Here is a 14571-nt window from a genome sequence, read left to right as displayed (position 1 = left end):
GTTGAGGTCTCTGGTAGGTCAGTTTTAATGAGACTTCTCACCAACGCAAAGTCGGGCAGCAGGAGCTTGAGACTTTCTCTCACTGCCTTGACTTGCCATCTCTTACTGCTGCTGTTGTTTGGCTCAGTTACCTGTGCTTGGCTGGATGTGATTGAGTCAGGAACTGGCCCCAGCTGGGAGATTAGCAAGGGAGAGAACAGGAATCAGAATAATAATCATGGAAGAGCTCTGTGCTGACTCATGGAGCTCCATAACCCTGAGAGTGGGATTGTAGTTCACAGAAGCTGTTCGTCACTGGAGGAGCTGTGCTGGAGCATGAGGAGCCTGCAGGCACGGCTGCTGGGGCTGCTCTGGCCTGTAGTGTGCCTTGTCATGCCCTGCATCTGTCCCTCCCTCATAGGTGCCTTTGAGGATGATGGAAAGTGTGGAGTGTCGGGATATGTTCCAGCTTCACATCGTCTGCAAGGACTCCAAAGTGATCAGGTATCTGTTTATTGCTGTGGTACAGCTGCTGCTGCTGCAGGCTGGGACCAGCTCTGGTGGCTCCCTCTGTGTTGCCATTGGAATTGAGCTATCCATGGTCACGGTTCTAAGGCTTGGGGCTGTGTTCCTTTTCCCAGCTCAGTCCTGGCTGGGTGACGTCCCCACTGAGGGTGATTTGCCTTTGGGTTTGCAGGTGCCATTTCTCCACCTTCAAGCAGTGCCAGGAGTGGCTGAAGAGGCTGACTCGAGCCATTGCCCGCCCTGCCAAGCCTGAGGATCTCTTTGCATTTGCCTACCACGCCTGGTGCTTGGGGGTGTGTGTGGATGAGGAGGATCAACACGCACATCTCTGCCGTCCAGGTGAGCTCCTGGCCTGGCTCTTCCTACTGCTCTGGCCAGCAGCACTGCACTGCAGTTGAGCTCTTGTTCATAAACTCTGGTTTCAGATTTGCCTCACTGGGTCACCTGTGCCTGGCCTAGAGATCCAGGTAATGGCCAGATGCTGCTGGATAAGAAATACAGTGAAAGGAATTAGTTACAAACACAGCAAAAATCTTTATGACCCAGCAACACAGAAGCAGCTTTTCCCTTTCTCCTTGTGAGAAAGCATCCCATACTTAAGTTCTCTCATCACAGTGATAGAGACCTAAGGCAGTCCTGTCCTGGAGTGGCAAACAGCATCAGTTTTGAGGCAGCCTAATTAATGTGAGCCTATTTGCATCTCTTCTCCAACACCCAAAAATGCTGTGACATTCCCAGAATCAGGTCTCTGGAGGGCTCTGGCTCATCCTCACACAGATGCAGGTCAAGTATTTAAGTCCATGGAGAGAAAACCAGAGTTGTGCTGGTGCCCTCACGTGGACTGGGAGTTTCCCTTCCCCGGGAACACAAAGTTCGCTTGCAGTTGCTTTGTCTTATCAATGATGAAGCTGTTTAGAAACAGAATTAAAATGAGTGAGAAACCTGGCTTTAGACTGAAAAATGAGCTGATCTAAAGAAGAGCAGCAGTAGTCTGAATGGAATGTCTAAAGACAAGCTAGATGGAGGGTTGGGGTTCAATAATACAGCTATTCCAAGAGAAGCTGATAGGGGAAATGTAAGCTCTGTATCCTTACCATGGCGCAAACGCCAGCAGAGATACTTGCTGTGTTTCCTTCAGGGAAAGTGTTTAGTATAAATAAACTCACCTGTGCAAGTTGCTGCTGTAGGATATGGCTGAGGTGAAGAGCTTTGCAGTATTTATTTATTAACAAGATTTGACATTGGAGCAACAAAGGCATCCAGAATTTGTGAGGCAAGGCTAAAACATGAGAAAGGAAACCCTAGTCGGCATCTGAAAGCAGTATGGAGCAAGGAACTGCCTGGGGTGGGTGCTCCTTGCCATAGGGTTCCGGACATCCACTTTGGAAGCTGTTTGCCAGACAGGCAGATGTGGATTAAATTAACCCCTACACGCCCCCTTGACATGGAGAGGCTGTTTCTGTGCCCTGAGATGAGATCTGACTTGACCAAACAAGCAGGGGAACCCCTGTGAGGGACAAGTCTTTCTGGCGTCTGAAGCGCAATCCCTGCTGCCATCCAGTTGCCCTGGAGTTTCTCATTGCCAAAAAGATGCTCCCAGGGCTGGAGCCCCTCTGCTCTAGAGCCAGGCTGAGAGAGCTGGGGGTATTCACCTGGAGAAGACAAGGTTCAAGGGAGACCTCAGAGCCCCTTCCAGAGCCTAAAGGAGCTTATAAAAAAGAGGCAGAGACTTTCTATACAGGTGGATAGTGACAGGACATGAGGGAACAGTGTTAAAGTGACAGAGGGCAAGGTTAGATGAGATGTTAACATGAATTCTTAAATCAGGGAATGGAGAGGCCCTGGCAAAGGGTGCTCAGAGAAGCTGTGGCTGTCCCTGGATCCCTGGAAGTGCCCAAGTCCAGGTTGGACAGGGCTTGGAGCAACCTGGGATAGTGGAAGTTGTCCCTGCCCATGGAAGGGGGTGGAACAGCATGAGCTTCAGGTCCCTTTTGACATAAACCTTTCTGCGGTTTTGTGACTCTCCATCCTGTGACAATTGCTGTGGAGTTGCACAAACGCATTCAGATTTTCTCCATGCTGTCAGTAACTCCTTATACTCTGGTCCTCAGGGGACCACGTGAGGTTCCGGTTCGAGATGGAGCTGGTGAGGATGGGCTTCGACCTGCAGAACGCCTGGCGCGTCTCTGACATCAACAGCAACTACAAGTGAGTGTTTCATCACCAGGCTCTCCCCACTCTCCTCTTGCCTTACTTTTCCTTCGGTAATTCCCATGCAGAACAGTGGGTGAGTCAGACTCCAGCTAATCCTCCTTCCTGGCCTTGACAGCCCCCAGGCAGATCAGAGTATGTATGAGCCAGATCCCTTTTCTTTCTGCCTTTCACATGGTGGAATTGGAGAGGGAATACAGCCCAAACATCAGAGCTAGCAGGAACTGTAAATGCTGACTCAGATAGTTTATATGTGGTGGCTCTAATTTCTCAGGGAAGACATTTGGGAGTCTGGAAGTCCATCCATTGTGGATTTGTCTTTCTGGTCAGTCCTTCTCTCTAAAATGCTCAGTTTGACATAACAACCACAGTTTTTATATACTCAGGCAGCTGTTCAGCTTTGTGATGAGCTGGGGTGAGCCAGTGGAGAGCTGTCAGGAGGTTCAGGAGCCTAGGAATGAGCAAGGCTCATTCAGTCAGAGCAGGAGAAGCTGAAGAATGATTTGCCTTCAGCTGCTGGCAGGGCATTCACAAAGGGCATGGAGTAAAACTCCTGTCAGTGGCATGTGACAGAGCAAGAAGTGACAGCCCCAGAATGCAGCTTGGGAGATTTGCACTGTGGAAGGGAAAAGAGCATTCCCTGGGAGCGTGGTGGTGTGCTGGGCACATTCCCAGCAGGGGCATTCTTCATCATTGTGGTGTGACATTTCAGGTGAGCCAGTGTTGGAGGTGGTCCCTGTGGGCATTGGGCTGGAGATCTCTACAAGGTTTTCCCACTCTCACAGTGGAAGAGACCTCTTGCCACCAATCAGTGTTTCCAGCCTGTCATCTGTTCCTGCAGGAGCACAGGAGTCTTGGAGAAGGGCAGCTGCATTGTTCGCAGCAGGTGGCATTAAGCCAATGGAATTTCAAACTTTGATGGACATACTCATTTGGCATTCCTATAATCCTGTTCTTGAAACCAGTGGTATCCCTCAGCCTTTCCTCTCTGTCCCAGCCAGGCTAGGCATCCCCATTACCTGTGGATTGGACAGTTCCAGGTCGCTGTTTCCTGTGGTGACCATGAGAAATCTCAGACACTGGACTGGGGAAATCCCAGTTTTGGAGCTTGCTGGCTGTTCTCTTTACCTGAAGAATCCAGGCCACAAGCACTAAACTTGGGGAGTGAATTCCATTTTACCTTTGCTCTGCTCACTACATTGTTGCTTTGGAACTGTTCACATGACTTTGCTGGCATTTACACAGTTTATTCAAGGATCCCAAATAAAGTTATTGTCCTGAACTGCTCAGTTATGGAGGGCACAGCCTGTGGGTCCTTGTCCTAGGTAGAGTCTCTGGATTTCAAGCCTTCTTCCCTGCTGGATGTTGCTTGGGGTGTGGTTCCCTCTGACTATTTCAGGAAGTTCATCTTCCGTTGACCATCTGTGCTTTGCTTCATGGCCAGTAATCCACAGCCATTAGCCACCTTCTCTGAAGACAGGTGTTTGATTTCCAACCAAATGAGGGAAGAAAGCACTTAAAACAAACCTCAGCAAGCTGGGTGTAGGCCTGGTTTTGCTTCTCTCCACCTGCTGAGTTCCTCCCTGGGGATCCTCACAGGTCCCAACTTCCTGCAGAAATCTTGGGATCTCAGGGGTGGTGTAATTGCCTTGTGCAACTCAAACCAGTTCTCTCTTGCTGCTCTGGGAGTGTAGCTTAAAATCCTGCCTTGGCTTTTGATTATTACCACTTGCCTCTGTTCACAGGGATCAGGTTACTTTTTAACTGTTTATAGTCCTTTTATCTTTTTTTTTTTTTTCCTGCATTGGCAAAACAGTGTTGTTAAGGTAATGCCTTTGTTCCTTGTCTTTCAAGTCTGTTCCAAGATGTCCTTATCTGGGAACTATTATCTCCTTCCTGGAGACAGCCATCATAAAATGAGAGCAATACAAGCTTATAATAACCACTCCTTCAGTCTTGATTAAAGTATACAGTGATAGTAAAATTATTACACAGTGTCTCCCTGGCTCTCACATCTTCAGGAATCTTATACCCAGAGAAATGGGATCACTCCAGCATTGTCCATCTGGTCCACAAAGGCTTTCCAAGGTAGTTATTTCATATCAGCCTTAGTACTGGTGCATTTGGTACACATGTAGTTCCTTCAAAAAAAGGAAAAGAATCCCAACACTTTTCCTCCAATGTTGATGCTCATTTTCAGGTTTTGTCTTTTTACTGTTGTGGTTTTATTTAACTTTGAGTTTATGGGGAAAAAGTTGCCTGGAGTTCTGTTACTGTTTTAGCCAGATGATATTTCCTACTAGTTTCTGAGACTGCTCTTAATTCAAATTCTGTCTTTTTTACACTTCTCTATAAATTTTAATACTATCTATACCATTGCAAAGTGATAATTACTGTCCCTGCTTGGATTTGCCACAGGAACATGTGGACAATAAATCTATGAGGACTGTTGGTGGTCCATGTGTTTGCCTTCTGTGAAGCAAGAGCTTTGACAAGGCTCTCAGGCACAAGATGGGATTGTTGGGGTGTCCTGTGCAGGGCCAGGAGCTGGACTCGATCCTCTTGGATCCCTTCCAAATCAGAGTATTTCACTCTCTCATTGTTATCTCTGTGGCAAGAAGGTTCTCTGTTGATCCTTGTTCACAGGTGCTCATTCCTGTGTCTGTGTTGTTCCAGCCACCCTTGCTGCCATCAAACCTCACAGTTCAAGGCTGTTTCCCTTGGCTCAGCCTGGTCCTCGGGGCTTTCCAGGCCACCCCACTGCAGGTGGTTCCCTTTAGGTTTCCCCTTGTGGTGAAAAATGGTTGTTGAGGTTGTGAACTATTTCTTACCTTCTTAAGAGCCTCAGTTTCCTAAGAGGAACATCCTTCAGCTCTGTGGGGACACACCTGTTAAAAAACACAGGCAGACAAAAAATCTCAGAAAACCCCTTCTGTAAATCCAATTCTGCCCTATCTGCTCATTCACTGATGTTTCAAGTAACTCTCACACGTGAGGGGTGACCTCTCTCCCAACAGCCATGTTGACTCAAAACCCAAGTGCACTGAACTTACCCTTTTTGTTGGTGTTGGTGGTGTTGTGGGAGCCTTTTCTTCTCTAAAACATTATTGAATCTACTGAGTGATGAATGCTGTAACAAAGGGATTTTTTCAGTTATTCTACTTTGGAGCAGCTTAGGTCCAAAGGAAAAGTCAGAGACTTCTGTATAATTTTGCTGGTAGCACCAAGAAACACCTGATTGTGTCTGAAAATGTCACCTGTGGTTCAGATACTTGTGTGTTCTGTGTGGAACAGCACAAATCTCCCATGGGAATTTCTGCCCTCTCAGCCTTTCTGCTTCTCATCCGCCTCTGTGGATGTCACTCCTGTCACTCCAGAGGTTGGTAGTGTTGCCTCAATGCTGTGCTGTTTCTCTTTAGGCTTGGGATTTGATCTATGCACATTCTAGTGGATGCTGGTCACTCCGAGCATCACACCTTTACCCTCACCTTCCACTGGAAGTTGCCCACACTTTGTTCACAAGCTAAGCCTATTTCAGGTTTCCTACAAAGCTTGTACTCTGAAATTTAGGGTGCCACAGATACTTTTCCTTGTATCAATTTATAAGATACTGTTAAGCCAACAGAGTTACTTATCCTGGAGTTTTACTTCCTGTACTGTATTCCTCTGGAATGCTAGCCTAGAAAGACATGTCTCTTTGTCTTGACCTTATTGCCTGTTTCTATGCACCATGCTTGAATTTGGCTTCACTTATTAAAGATGTCCTGTTTCCTACCTGAATTTTATTGATTTCTATCTTACTGTTTTCCTAAGGGTACAGAGTTATAGTGGTTTAACTCTTGGAAGATACATTCCTGAGCCTCTCGTGGACTACCTCTCGCCAGTCTTTACTTTTAAGATATCATCCATGTTTCATCTGAGGTGCCAGGGAACTGTTTGCACTTAAGTGAAGCCCATTCGTGTATAGACTCAGCTATTCTAGAAGTTCCTCCAGACCTGAACAGGTGCTAACCCTCTCCCACATTCCTGCATCCTCAGTCACACTTCACTGCTTCTCTAATTTCCTGACCACCTTTATTTATGGAATCTGAGGCATTTCAGAGATGTCCATGCCCAGACATCCTACCACAGACAGCCTGATCTTTACCTTCTTAACTGACAGCTTTAATTTTGCTTCCTGAATTCCTCATCCTCACCCAGTTGCTTTTATCCTTTAATCACCTTTGCTTTCTGCCTGGAGCTCTCGGAGGAGCTGTGTAGACATTGCAGTGCCATTTTCCAGTGTGGCAGGCAGTTCTTCACTAGCACCCTAAACTAATACGGGACTGTGCTTGTTGCCATCAGCTGGAGTAGCCTGGGCTCAGGAATACCAGACCACCCTCTGGATCTTACTGGCTGGATCCATTCACCCCCTCACTTTGCTCCTCATCTGCCCTGAAACATTTCTGCTAAATGGTGTGGAATAGCCTTGAGCCAGAGCTGCTCTTTCATGTTCCCTACCATCTACCCATGTGTGCCTGCCTGGGCTGTAGGAGCTCAGCTGGTCCAGCTCCCAGGCACTGCTGTGTCTGAGCCTGTCACTGCTGCAGCTGGTCTGTAGCTGCAAAGATAAATTTGGCCATAACAGACCCCCAAATTGAACCAGCCTAGAAGTAAACAAGTCCCTGGGTGAGCAATGATAGGATGGATTCAAACTCAAACAGGGACCCCAGTCAATCCTGAGTGCAGATATATCATTGGCCAGGAGCTGGGTGGTGCTGAGACCCCGACCAATCAGTTGTCCAAGCCCAGGAATTTTGAACCCCTTATAAAAGGAGGCAGCTGTAATAAATCTCTGCTGTTTGTCTCATGGTCATTGGTGTGTCCATTCGTGAATCTGTCTCCAACTTCCGACCTGTAATGTAGTAAATGGTGACCCTGATGTGAGGACACAGCCATTTTCCATGAGCAGAGTAGGGGAGACAGAGGGCAGTGCATGCAGAGCCTGTCGACAGTGGAAAAGGTGCCAAAAAAGGTGAGAAGAGCATTTTTACAGCAAAAAAAGCTGCAAAAATACAGTGAGCAGAGCTGTCTGTGGTAAAAAACCACTCAAATCTTATTCCTTTTGTAAATACCCCTAAAACAGAAGAATGGTGCCAAGAAAATGGGAGGATGGTTTTTTCACTGGAAGAAAACCCAATCTTTAAGCTATGGATCCTCTTTTTACTTCAGTGGAGAGTAAAGTATGAGCAATAGGCTCTGAAAGTCGCAGTAGACATTATAAAACACAGGAGGCCTGTGTCAGGCTAGCTGGGGTGGTTGGAAGCTGAGTGGCACACAGGGACAGCAGTGGAGATGCTGCAGGTGCCATGCACCAAGGACAGAGAGCAGGAAAGCGGCGGGGGAGTGGATGCCATCCATCCTGCACACACCAGCAGAGGAGACAGGCGACAAGCCGAGGGGAGAGCGGCTGTTACTGACCGGAGCTCCCCCGCCGCCACCGGCAATCCGCAATGTCTGCATCACACATAGGTTTGCCCGTGCCGCCACTGCCCGAGCTGCTGGGTGCATCCTCAGAATGGCCGGGGCCACTGCGCCCCAGCTGCAAGAACCATTGGTTTGCTACACACCCCTCATCCCCATGGACACGCCTGGCATAGCCCCTTACAGCCTCGGCCTGCAGGCAGGAGCTGGAAGTCAAGTGGCACGTGATGCCAGAAATGGGAGTGCAGAATCGTGCGCACCAAAACCCCGAAGCACCGCTGAAAAGTTGCATCGGAATGGTGGAGCACTGTGTCATAACAAAGCCAAGGCTCAAGGAGCATGAAAGACACTGTGGCAGCCAGCACCCAAGAAACTGGAAAGCCCTGCCAGCCGCAAGCACCCACAGGGAGCTGCAGAGCAGAGTCACCCAACACCAAGAGTCATCCCAGGGCAGGTGCCCAATTACATTGCATAGCAACCACCATTTGCAGCCAGAGCCTAACACAACCTCTGAACTGACCATAGCCATGCCAAAACCCACCGTCCTGGGAGGGTCTTAGGCAGCCCCAGCCTGAACTCACGGGACCAGGGAGTCCTCCCGTGGCTGCTGCAGGTCCCGTTATTGATTCCTGCACTGTGGGGCATGACAGTGCGGCCGAGTGGGCACAGCTGTGTCCCAGAGATGTGAGATGGAGGCAGCAGGCCCAGGGGCTGTCCTGGCCACTGCAGCCCACCGCAGCCTGCCACAGCCCACTCGCCGGTGGCCATACAAGTGCCCAGCATGCAAAGCAAGTCCAAAGGCTCTACCCACAGAATTGAGACACATTAAAAAAGCTCTTTTGGTGGGGTTTTCAAAAATTGAATGTGACAAATAATTGCCATAAAGGCAAGTGCCCATTCTAATGTTGGTTTCTATGTATCTTCAACAGGTTTAGTCCTCATGCTGTGAGGGACAATACTGGGCTCTTTTCAAATGTCCAATGAAGTTTCAGTATAATACTGTGTAATATTTAAGGAATTTAATTTAACTTAATAATTTTCTTCTGTGTAAAACTCACAGTAGTTTTTCAGGCTGTTTTTACCCTCCGGAGAAAAGCATCAAGGTATTTTTTCCTCTTCCAAAAATCTTGCCATTTCAGTTATGTGATTTCAAAATCTAAATTAAATTTTGTTCTCATTTAAAATTGTGCAAACATTTTATCCAAGGATGAGAACTGTGGACTATTTTTGGTTTATCTAGCAATTAACAAATCTATAGCAAATCAGCCAAATTTAGTGTAAAGCTCTAAAGCTTAAAAGATTATTGAGGCAACACCAAAAAGAAACCTACTAAATATGTTGATAAAGGGAAAGCCTTATTATAAAGCATACTAACTTTAGGATGTTTTTCCCTTCATAGTAAACTGTTTAAAACAGTCCCTTTAGAATGTTTTCTTTTCATAGTAAACTGTTTCCAAAATGAACTTATACATTATACTTACACAATATTCATAGTAATATTTATCTAGATTTCATCACCTTAAACTGTTGATGCTTACACATGCAAATACAGATGATAAAACCCCATCTCTAACTGAACACACTTCATAATAACTCTAGAAAATAGCAGTGTAACACTTAGTATATACATTGTGACATTTTAGAATTTCAAGACACTGTTTGTTTTAAAAGTCCTAAAAAGAATATTCTAAGTTCATGAAAGCAAACATAGAAGTACTAATTTGGTGTAGAAGAGAAGTGTTTCATTAGCAAATTTCAGTTGCAGTTTTCTGACTGAGGATTTGCCATCTGTCATTTCTATTCACAGTGTCTATAAAATCATTTTCAAGCTGAAAATAATTTTCAAGTACCTTTCATAGTTTACTCATGCCAATTCCTGTTGAAATCAATAACAGGTTTCTGAATATAGCAGGTCTGTCACTGCTATCACTAAAATACTCATTTACATGTTTTCTTACTTTTGAACCAGAATTTAAAAATGGCTTCTAATATTCAGTTTTTGGAACTAAACATACGGATGCAATAACCACAGAACTGAGGTAATTTGAAATTAAAGAAAAAAACTATATATGAGAAAGTATTAACAAGAACTTCTAAGTAACAAAAATAATTTGTACTGCATGAAACATATTAATTAAAGATGCATAATCATCCGAAAAGCATTTAAATTAATTGGAATTGTTGATTCTGCCCATGTGTACTGTAAATTAACACCTTCCCTTTTTATTTTTGCTGATTAATTTTGACTCAATTTCAAAACTCTTAACTTAACTTTTTCCTTAAAAGGAAAAGGTTCATTATTTACACTGCTGCCATTAAGTGATGATGTTAAGTATACTACTGATAGTACAATAGCTGTATAAGTAACTTAATTCCCTCCAACCTCAAGAATCGATATGTTAAGGACATTACTAACACAAAGATATGTCATTTTAAATCATATACCAGGATACGGCTTATAAAACCTAACTGAAACAAAGAAATGTTTCTTTTGGTAGTTTTGAATTGGTTCATTTGTACCAAAAGGGTAAAGAGTACTTTGAAAAGAGTTGTATATATATGTACATAGTTGTAGTTATTTACAAGTTATTTATAATATCATTGGTTATTTAGCTAAGGATAGATGACAAAGACAGCTGTTATGTGAGTCATTACTGAAAGACTTCTTTTAAAGATATGATAAGGAAGCCCTCTCAGTCTAAGTCTTAGCTTTGGCTGAGCTATGGCCTTGACTGGCAGGAGAAGTATACCATCAAACCCAGGTGTTTCTGTGCTGAAATTGAAAGCAAGTTGCTTTGACTAGCTGATTTGGCTTTGCAGAAGCTGAACCTCTTTCCTTTGAGGTAAACATGGAAGCCTCATCAGGAAGAGGCCTTCCATTCCAAGCCCTCATTGTGAAAAGAAGGCTCCTTAGCAGACCCTTCATGATAGCAAAGCATATAGGCAGTTGAAAGTTTCACTTCATTAATTTCATTCACAAGTGCATGTTTTGTTAGGATTAAATGATGCTCCTGTTGAGTTGTTAAAACAAAGAAAGGGGGAGAGTGTGGGGTGGATGTATAACCCCCTCAAAAGTCTTGAGTGCTCTCATGTCTTTCAATCAATTCACAGCATAACCTAGCAAGCTGACAACTTTTCAGACGCAGAAGATTGTCAGTAGTAAGACAATCTACCCATCACCCTACTTGAACCCCAAGACTCAATCAGTGGCAGAAGGATGTGTATTTTCAATTGAAATGGTTTTGAGTTGAATTGTTTACTGTTTATAGTGTTAAGTTGTAAAGTTACAGCTTCTAAGTAATGAGCCTGTGGCATGCCATTTTGAAAACTTGTATTGCTGGTATTCCCTTTTGACAGCTCCTAGATGTGAATGTTACAATTCCAATCATACATGAGATACATCACAGGCTGGGGGAGACTAAGCTTGTTGAGTTGGATGGAAACTCCTATTCAAACTAAGTTTATTATATGTGTCATCATGTTATCTTTGTCATCCAGTCTGCAGGGCACCCTGCAGAGGATGACAAAGAACACTTTGCATTTTTTAATAAGACAGAAAGGGGGAATTGTCACTGCTGCAGCTGGTCTGTAGCTGCAAAGATAAATTTGGCCATAACAGACCCCCAAATTGAACCAGCCTAGAAGTAAGCAAGTCCCTGGGTGAGCAATGATAGGATGGATTCAAACTCAAACAGGGACCCCAGTCAATCCTGAGTGCAGATATATCATTGGCCAGGAGCTGGGTGGTGCTGAGACCCCAACCAATCAGTTGTCTAAGCCCAGGAATTTTGAACCCCTTATAAAAGGAGGCAGCCATTGTAGGAGAGGGTGACCTCATCCTTGATAAGTAACAGCTGTTTTAATGACCTAATACAGCCTCACCCCTGATGAATCATAGCTATAGCCAGTAGAGATAAGTGTGATAAAAGGGAGTGGGTTAGCTGGTGAGAGGAGGGTCTTGAACCAGAGGATCTTGAGGAGAGAGAATCACTTCTGTGAGGTTAGTCTGGGTCTGCAGTTAGAGCCTGTTATTGGAACCTGCAGCCAGTCTAGCTGTGTAAAAGCCTGCAGTCAGAGTCTACAAACTCATACCTGCAGAGTTTAGCAGGAAATAACCAGCAGTCAGAGGCTGCAAGGGAAGCCTACAGTAAGAGCTTGCTGCAGCCAGAGTCAATGAACAGTTGGAGTCAGGGTGGCTAAGCTGTAAAGAGAAACAAACCAGGACCCTTTTCATGTTGTGATAAAGAAGAACTTTGTGTCTCAGCTCATTTCTAACCTCTAACAAGAGGGCTGCTGCAACAGGCCATAATAAATCTCTGCTGTTTGTCTCATGGTCATTGGTGTGTCCAGTCGTGAATCTGCCTCCAACCTACAACCCGTAAGATAATACAAGCCTGCCCTCAGCCTGTGCTGGGAGCAGCAGGGGCAGGGGAGGAACTGCAGGAGCCAGAAAGCCCCCCCTGCATTCCTGGAATTTTGCGTGTGCTACAATCCCAAAATAGTTTGGGCTGGAAGGGATCTTGAAGCCCATCCCATTACACCCCAGCCATGGCAGGGACCCCTTCCACTCACCCAGGCTGCTCCAAGCCCCAATGTCCAACCTGGCCTTGGGCACTGCCAGGGATCCAGCCACAGCTGCTCTGGGCACCCTGTGCCAGGGTCTCACCACTCTCCCAAGGAACAATTATTCCCAATATCCTATCTAAGCATGCCCTCTGGCAGTGCCCTCTGCTGTGAGTTCTCTCACTGCTGGTATATGTTCAGGTATCTATAAGAATTTGATTTCTGGCACCCCACAAACCAAGATATGATTTAGCTCTCACTCCTGTCGCTTTATTTGCATATCCCCAGTCCCCACTGCTAAATTTCAGCACAAATTTGTGTCTTCCTCACTGAACAATGTGTCAAATTGAGCAGTGGTGTCGTGTTCTGCCGGGCAGAAAGTGGTAGGCCATTCTTTACCAGAAGCTCTGTGTGTGCCTGCTACAAGAAAACAAAAGCTCCATGTAAATTATTGACTGTTCCCCTAAACCCTCATGAATTCTCCAGAGGTTCTTCCAAAGGCATCCTGGGAAGTACTGTGATACTTAGTATGAGCCCAGAGGTGAGGCCTGAGGTAAAAGGAGGTTATCTTCTCTCAGTCCATTCCTGACAGCACGTTTTGGCTCACTTTTTGAGGCTGCTCTTCAGATGTGAGGAGGAAGAGCCAAAGTCCTGCATGTTGAGTTTGGGGAAATGTGAGCTGCTCTGGGGCAGATTTTTAATTTCTCAGTCCTCATCTTGCCTTTCATGCTTTCTCTTCTCCAGGCTTTGCTCCAGTTATCCCCAGAAGCTGCTGGTCCCTGTCTGGATCACTGACAAGGAGCTGGAGAACGTGGCTTCGTTCAGGTCATGGAAGAGGATCCCCGTGGTGGTGTACAGGTAAATGCAAACCCAAATTGCCTCTCCCAAACCCATGACAGCTGCCATGTCCTTGTAGTTCTGCAGGGGCTTTGGGACAGGGATGGCAGGAGAGCTGTTTATCCTTTTGCCTCCTGCCTGCAAACGTGGTGCTCCCAGGGCTCCTTCTCTCAGCACCATCTGCAGCAGGGTGTTTTCCAGAGAAGCAGTGTTCTAGAACTGTCCTTTGCTGCTTTGTTAAATTTGAAGGTGTGGGTGAGTTTCCTCCTACAGGAGATGTTGCAAGATGAGGTCAAATTAAAGTTCTCTCAGAGTTTCAAAATCTTTCCACTCATTGGTCCTTGTCTGGCTGCTACTTTGAAAAGAAATCTGAGCCAAATGGAGCCTGCTGGGTGCCTTGTGCTCAGCAGGGTGTGCAGGCCTGGACAGACCTGGGAATGCCCTAATCTCCAGCTTCTCATGAGGGGCAGTGGAGCTCTGATCTCTGCTTTTGATGACTAGGGATAGGACCCAAGAGAATGGCTTGAGCTGTGTCAGGGAAGTTTTAGGCTGGATTTTGGGAAATGTCCTTCCCCAGAGGGTGCTGGGCACTGCCCAGGCTCCCCAGGGAATGGACACAGCCCTGAGGCTGCCAGAGCTGCAGGAGCTCCCAGGGATGCCCAGGGTGGGATTGTTGGAGTGTCTGTGCAGAGCTAGGGGCTGCACTGGATGACCCTTGTAGGTGCCTTCCAGTTTAGGATAATCTATAATTCTGTGAAATATTCCTGATCAGCCTTCCACAAATAATTTAGAGGGGGATGCAGGAGGCCAGGCAGCCAAAGGAGCAGGGCTCTGCAGGGTAGGGGCTAGTTCCTCATTAAATGTGTCTCCCAGGATACTGATGTGTTTGAAACCAGCAGGAGGCTGATGGAAAGAGGGACCCTGGCCGTTGTGCTGTTGTAAAATGTACATTATGGTTTTTAGCCTTAGACTGTGTTAGCAGTTACCAAATCC

The 14571-nt window shown here is 46.0% G+C and overlaps 1 protein-coding gene across 2 annotated transcripts in view; it reads left to right on the top strand.

Moving 5' to 3' along the window:
• The window catches only part of MTMR4 (myotubularin related protein 4), a 61829-nt gene that overhangs the window by 33947 nt on the left and 13311 nt on the right, over positions 1-14571 (top strand). For both annotated transcript variants that reach the window (XM_066333118.1, XM_066333119.1), the window contains 4 exons: positions 401-483; positions 677-843; positions 2616-2712; positions 13486-13599. In XM_066333118.1, coding sequence (XP_066189215.1) covers positions 401-483; positions 677-843; positions 2616-2712; positions 13486-13599 — 461 coding nt within the window. The remainder of the gene's footprint in view (positions 1-400; positions 484-676; positions 844-2615; positions 2713-13485; positions 13600-14571) is intronic.

This window comes from Sylvia atricapilla, chromosome 20 (assembly GCF_009819655.1).
Source record: "Sylvia atricapilla isolate bSylAtr1 chromosome 20, bSylAtr1.pri, whole genome shotgun sequence".
In the NCBI taxonomy this organism is placed as follows: Eukaryota; Metazoa; Chordata; class Aves; order Passeriformes; family Sylviidae; genus Sylvia; species Sylvia atricapilla.
This window is presented reverse-complemented; position numbering and strand designations above follow the sequence as displayed.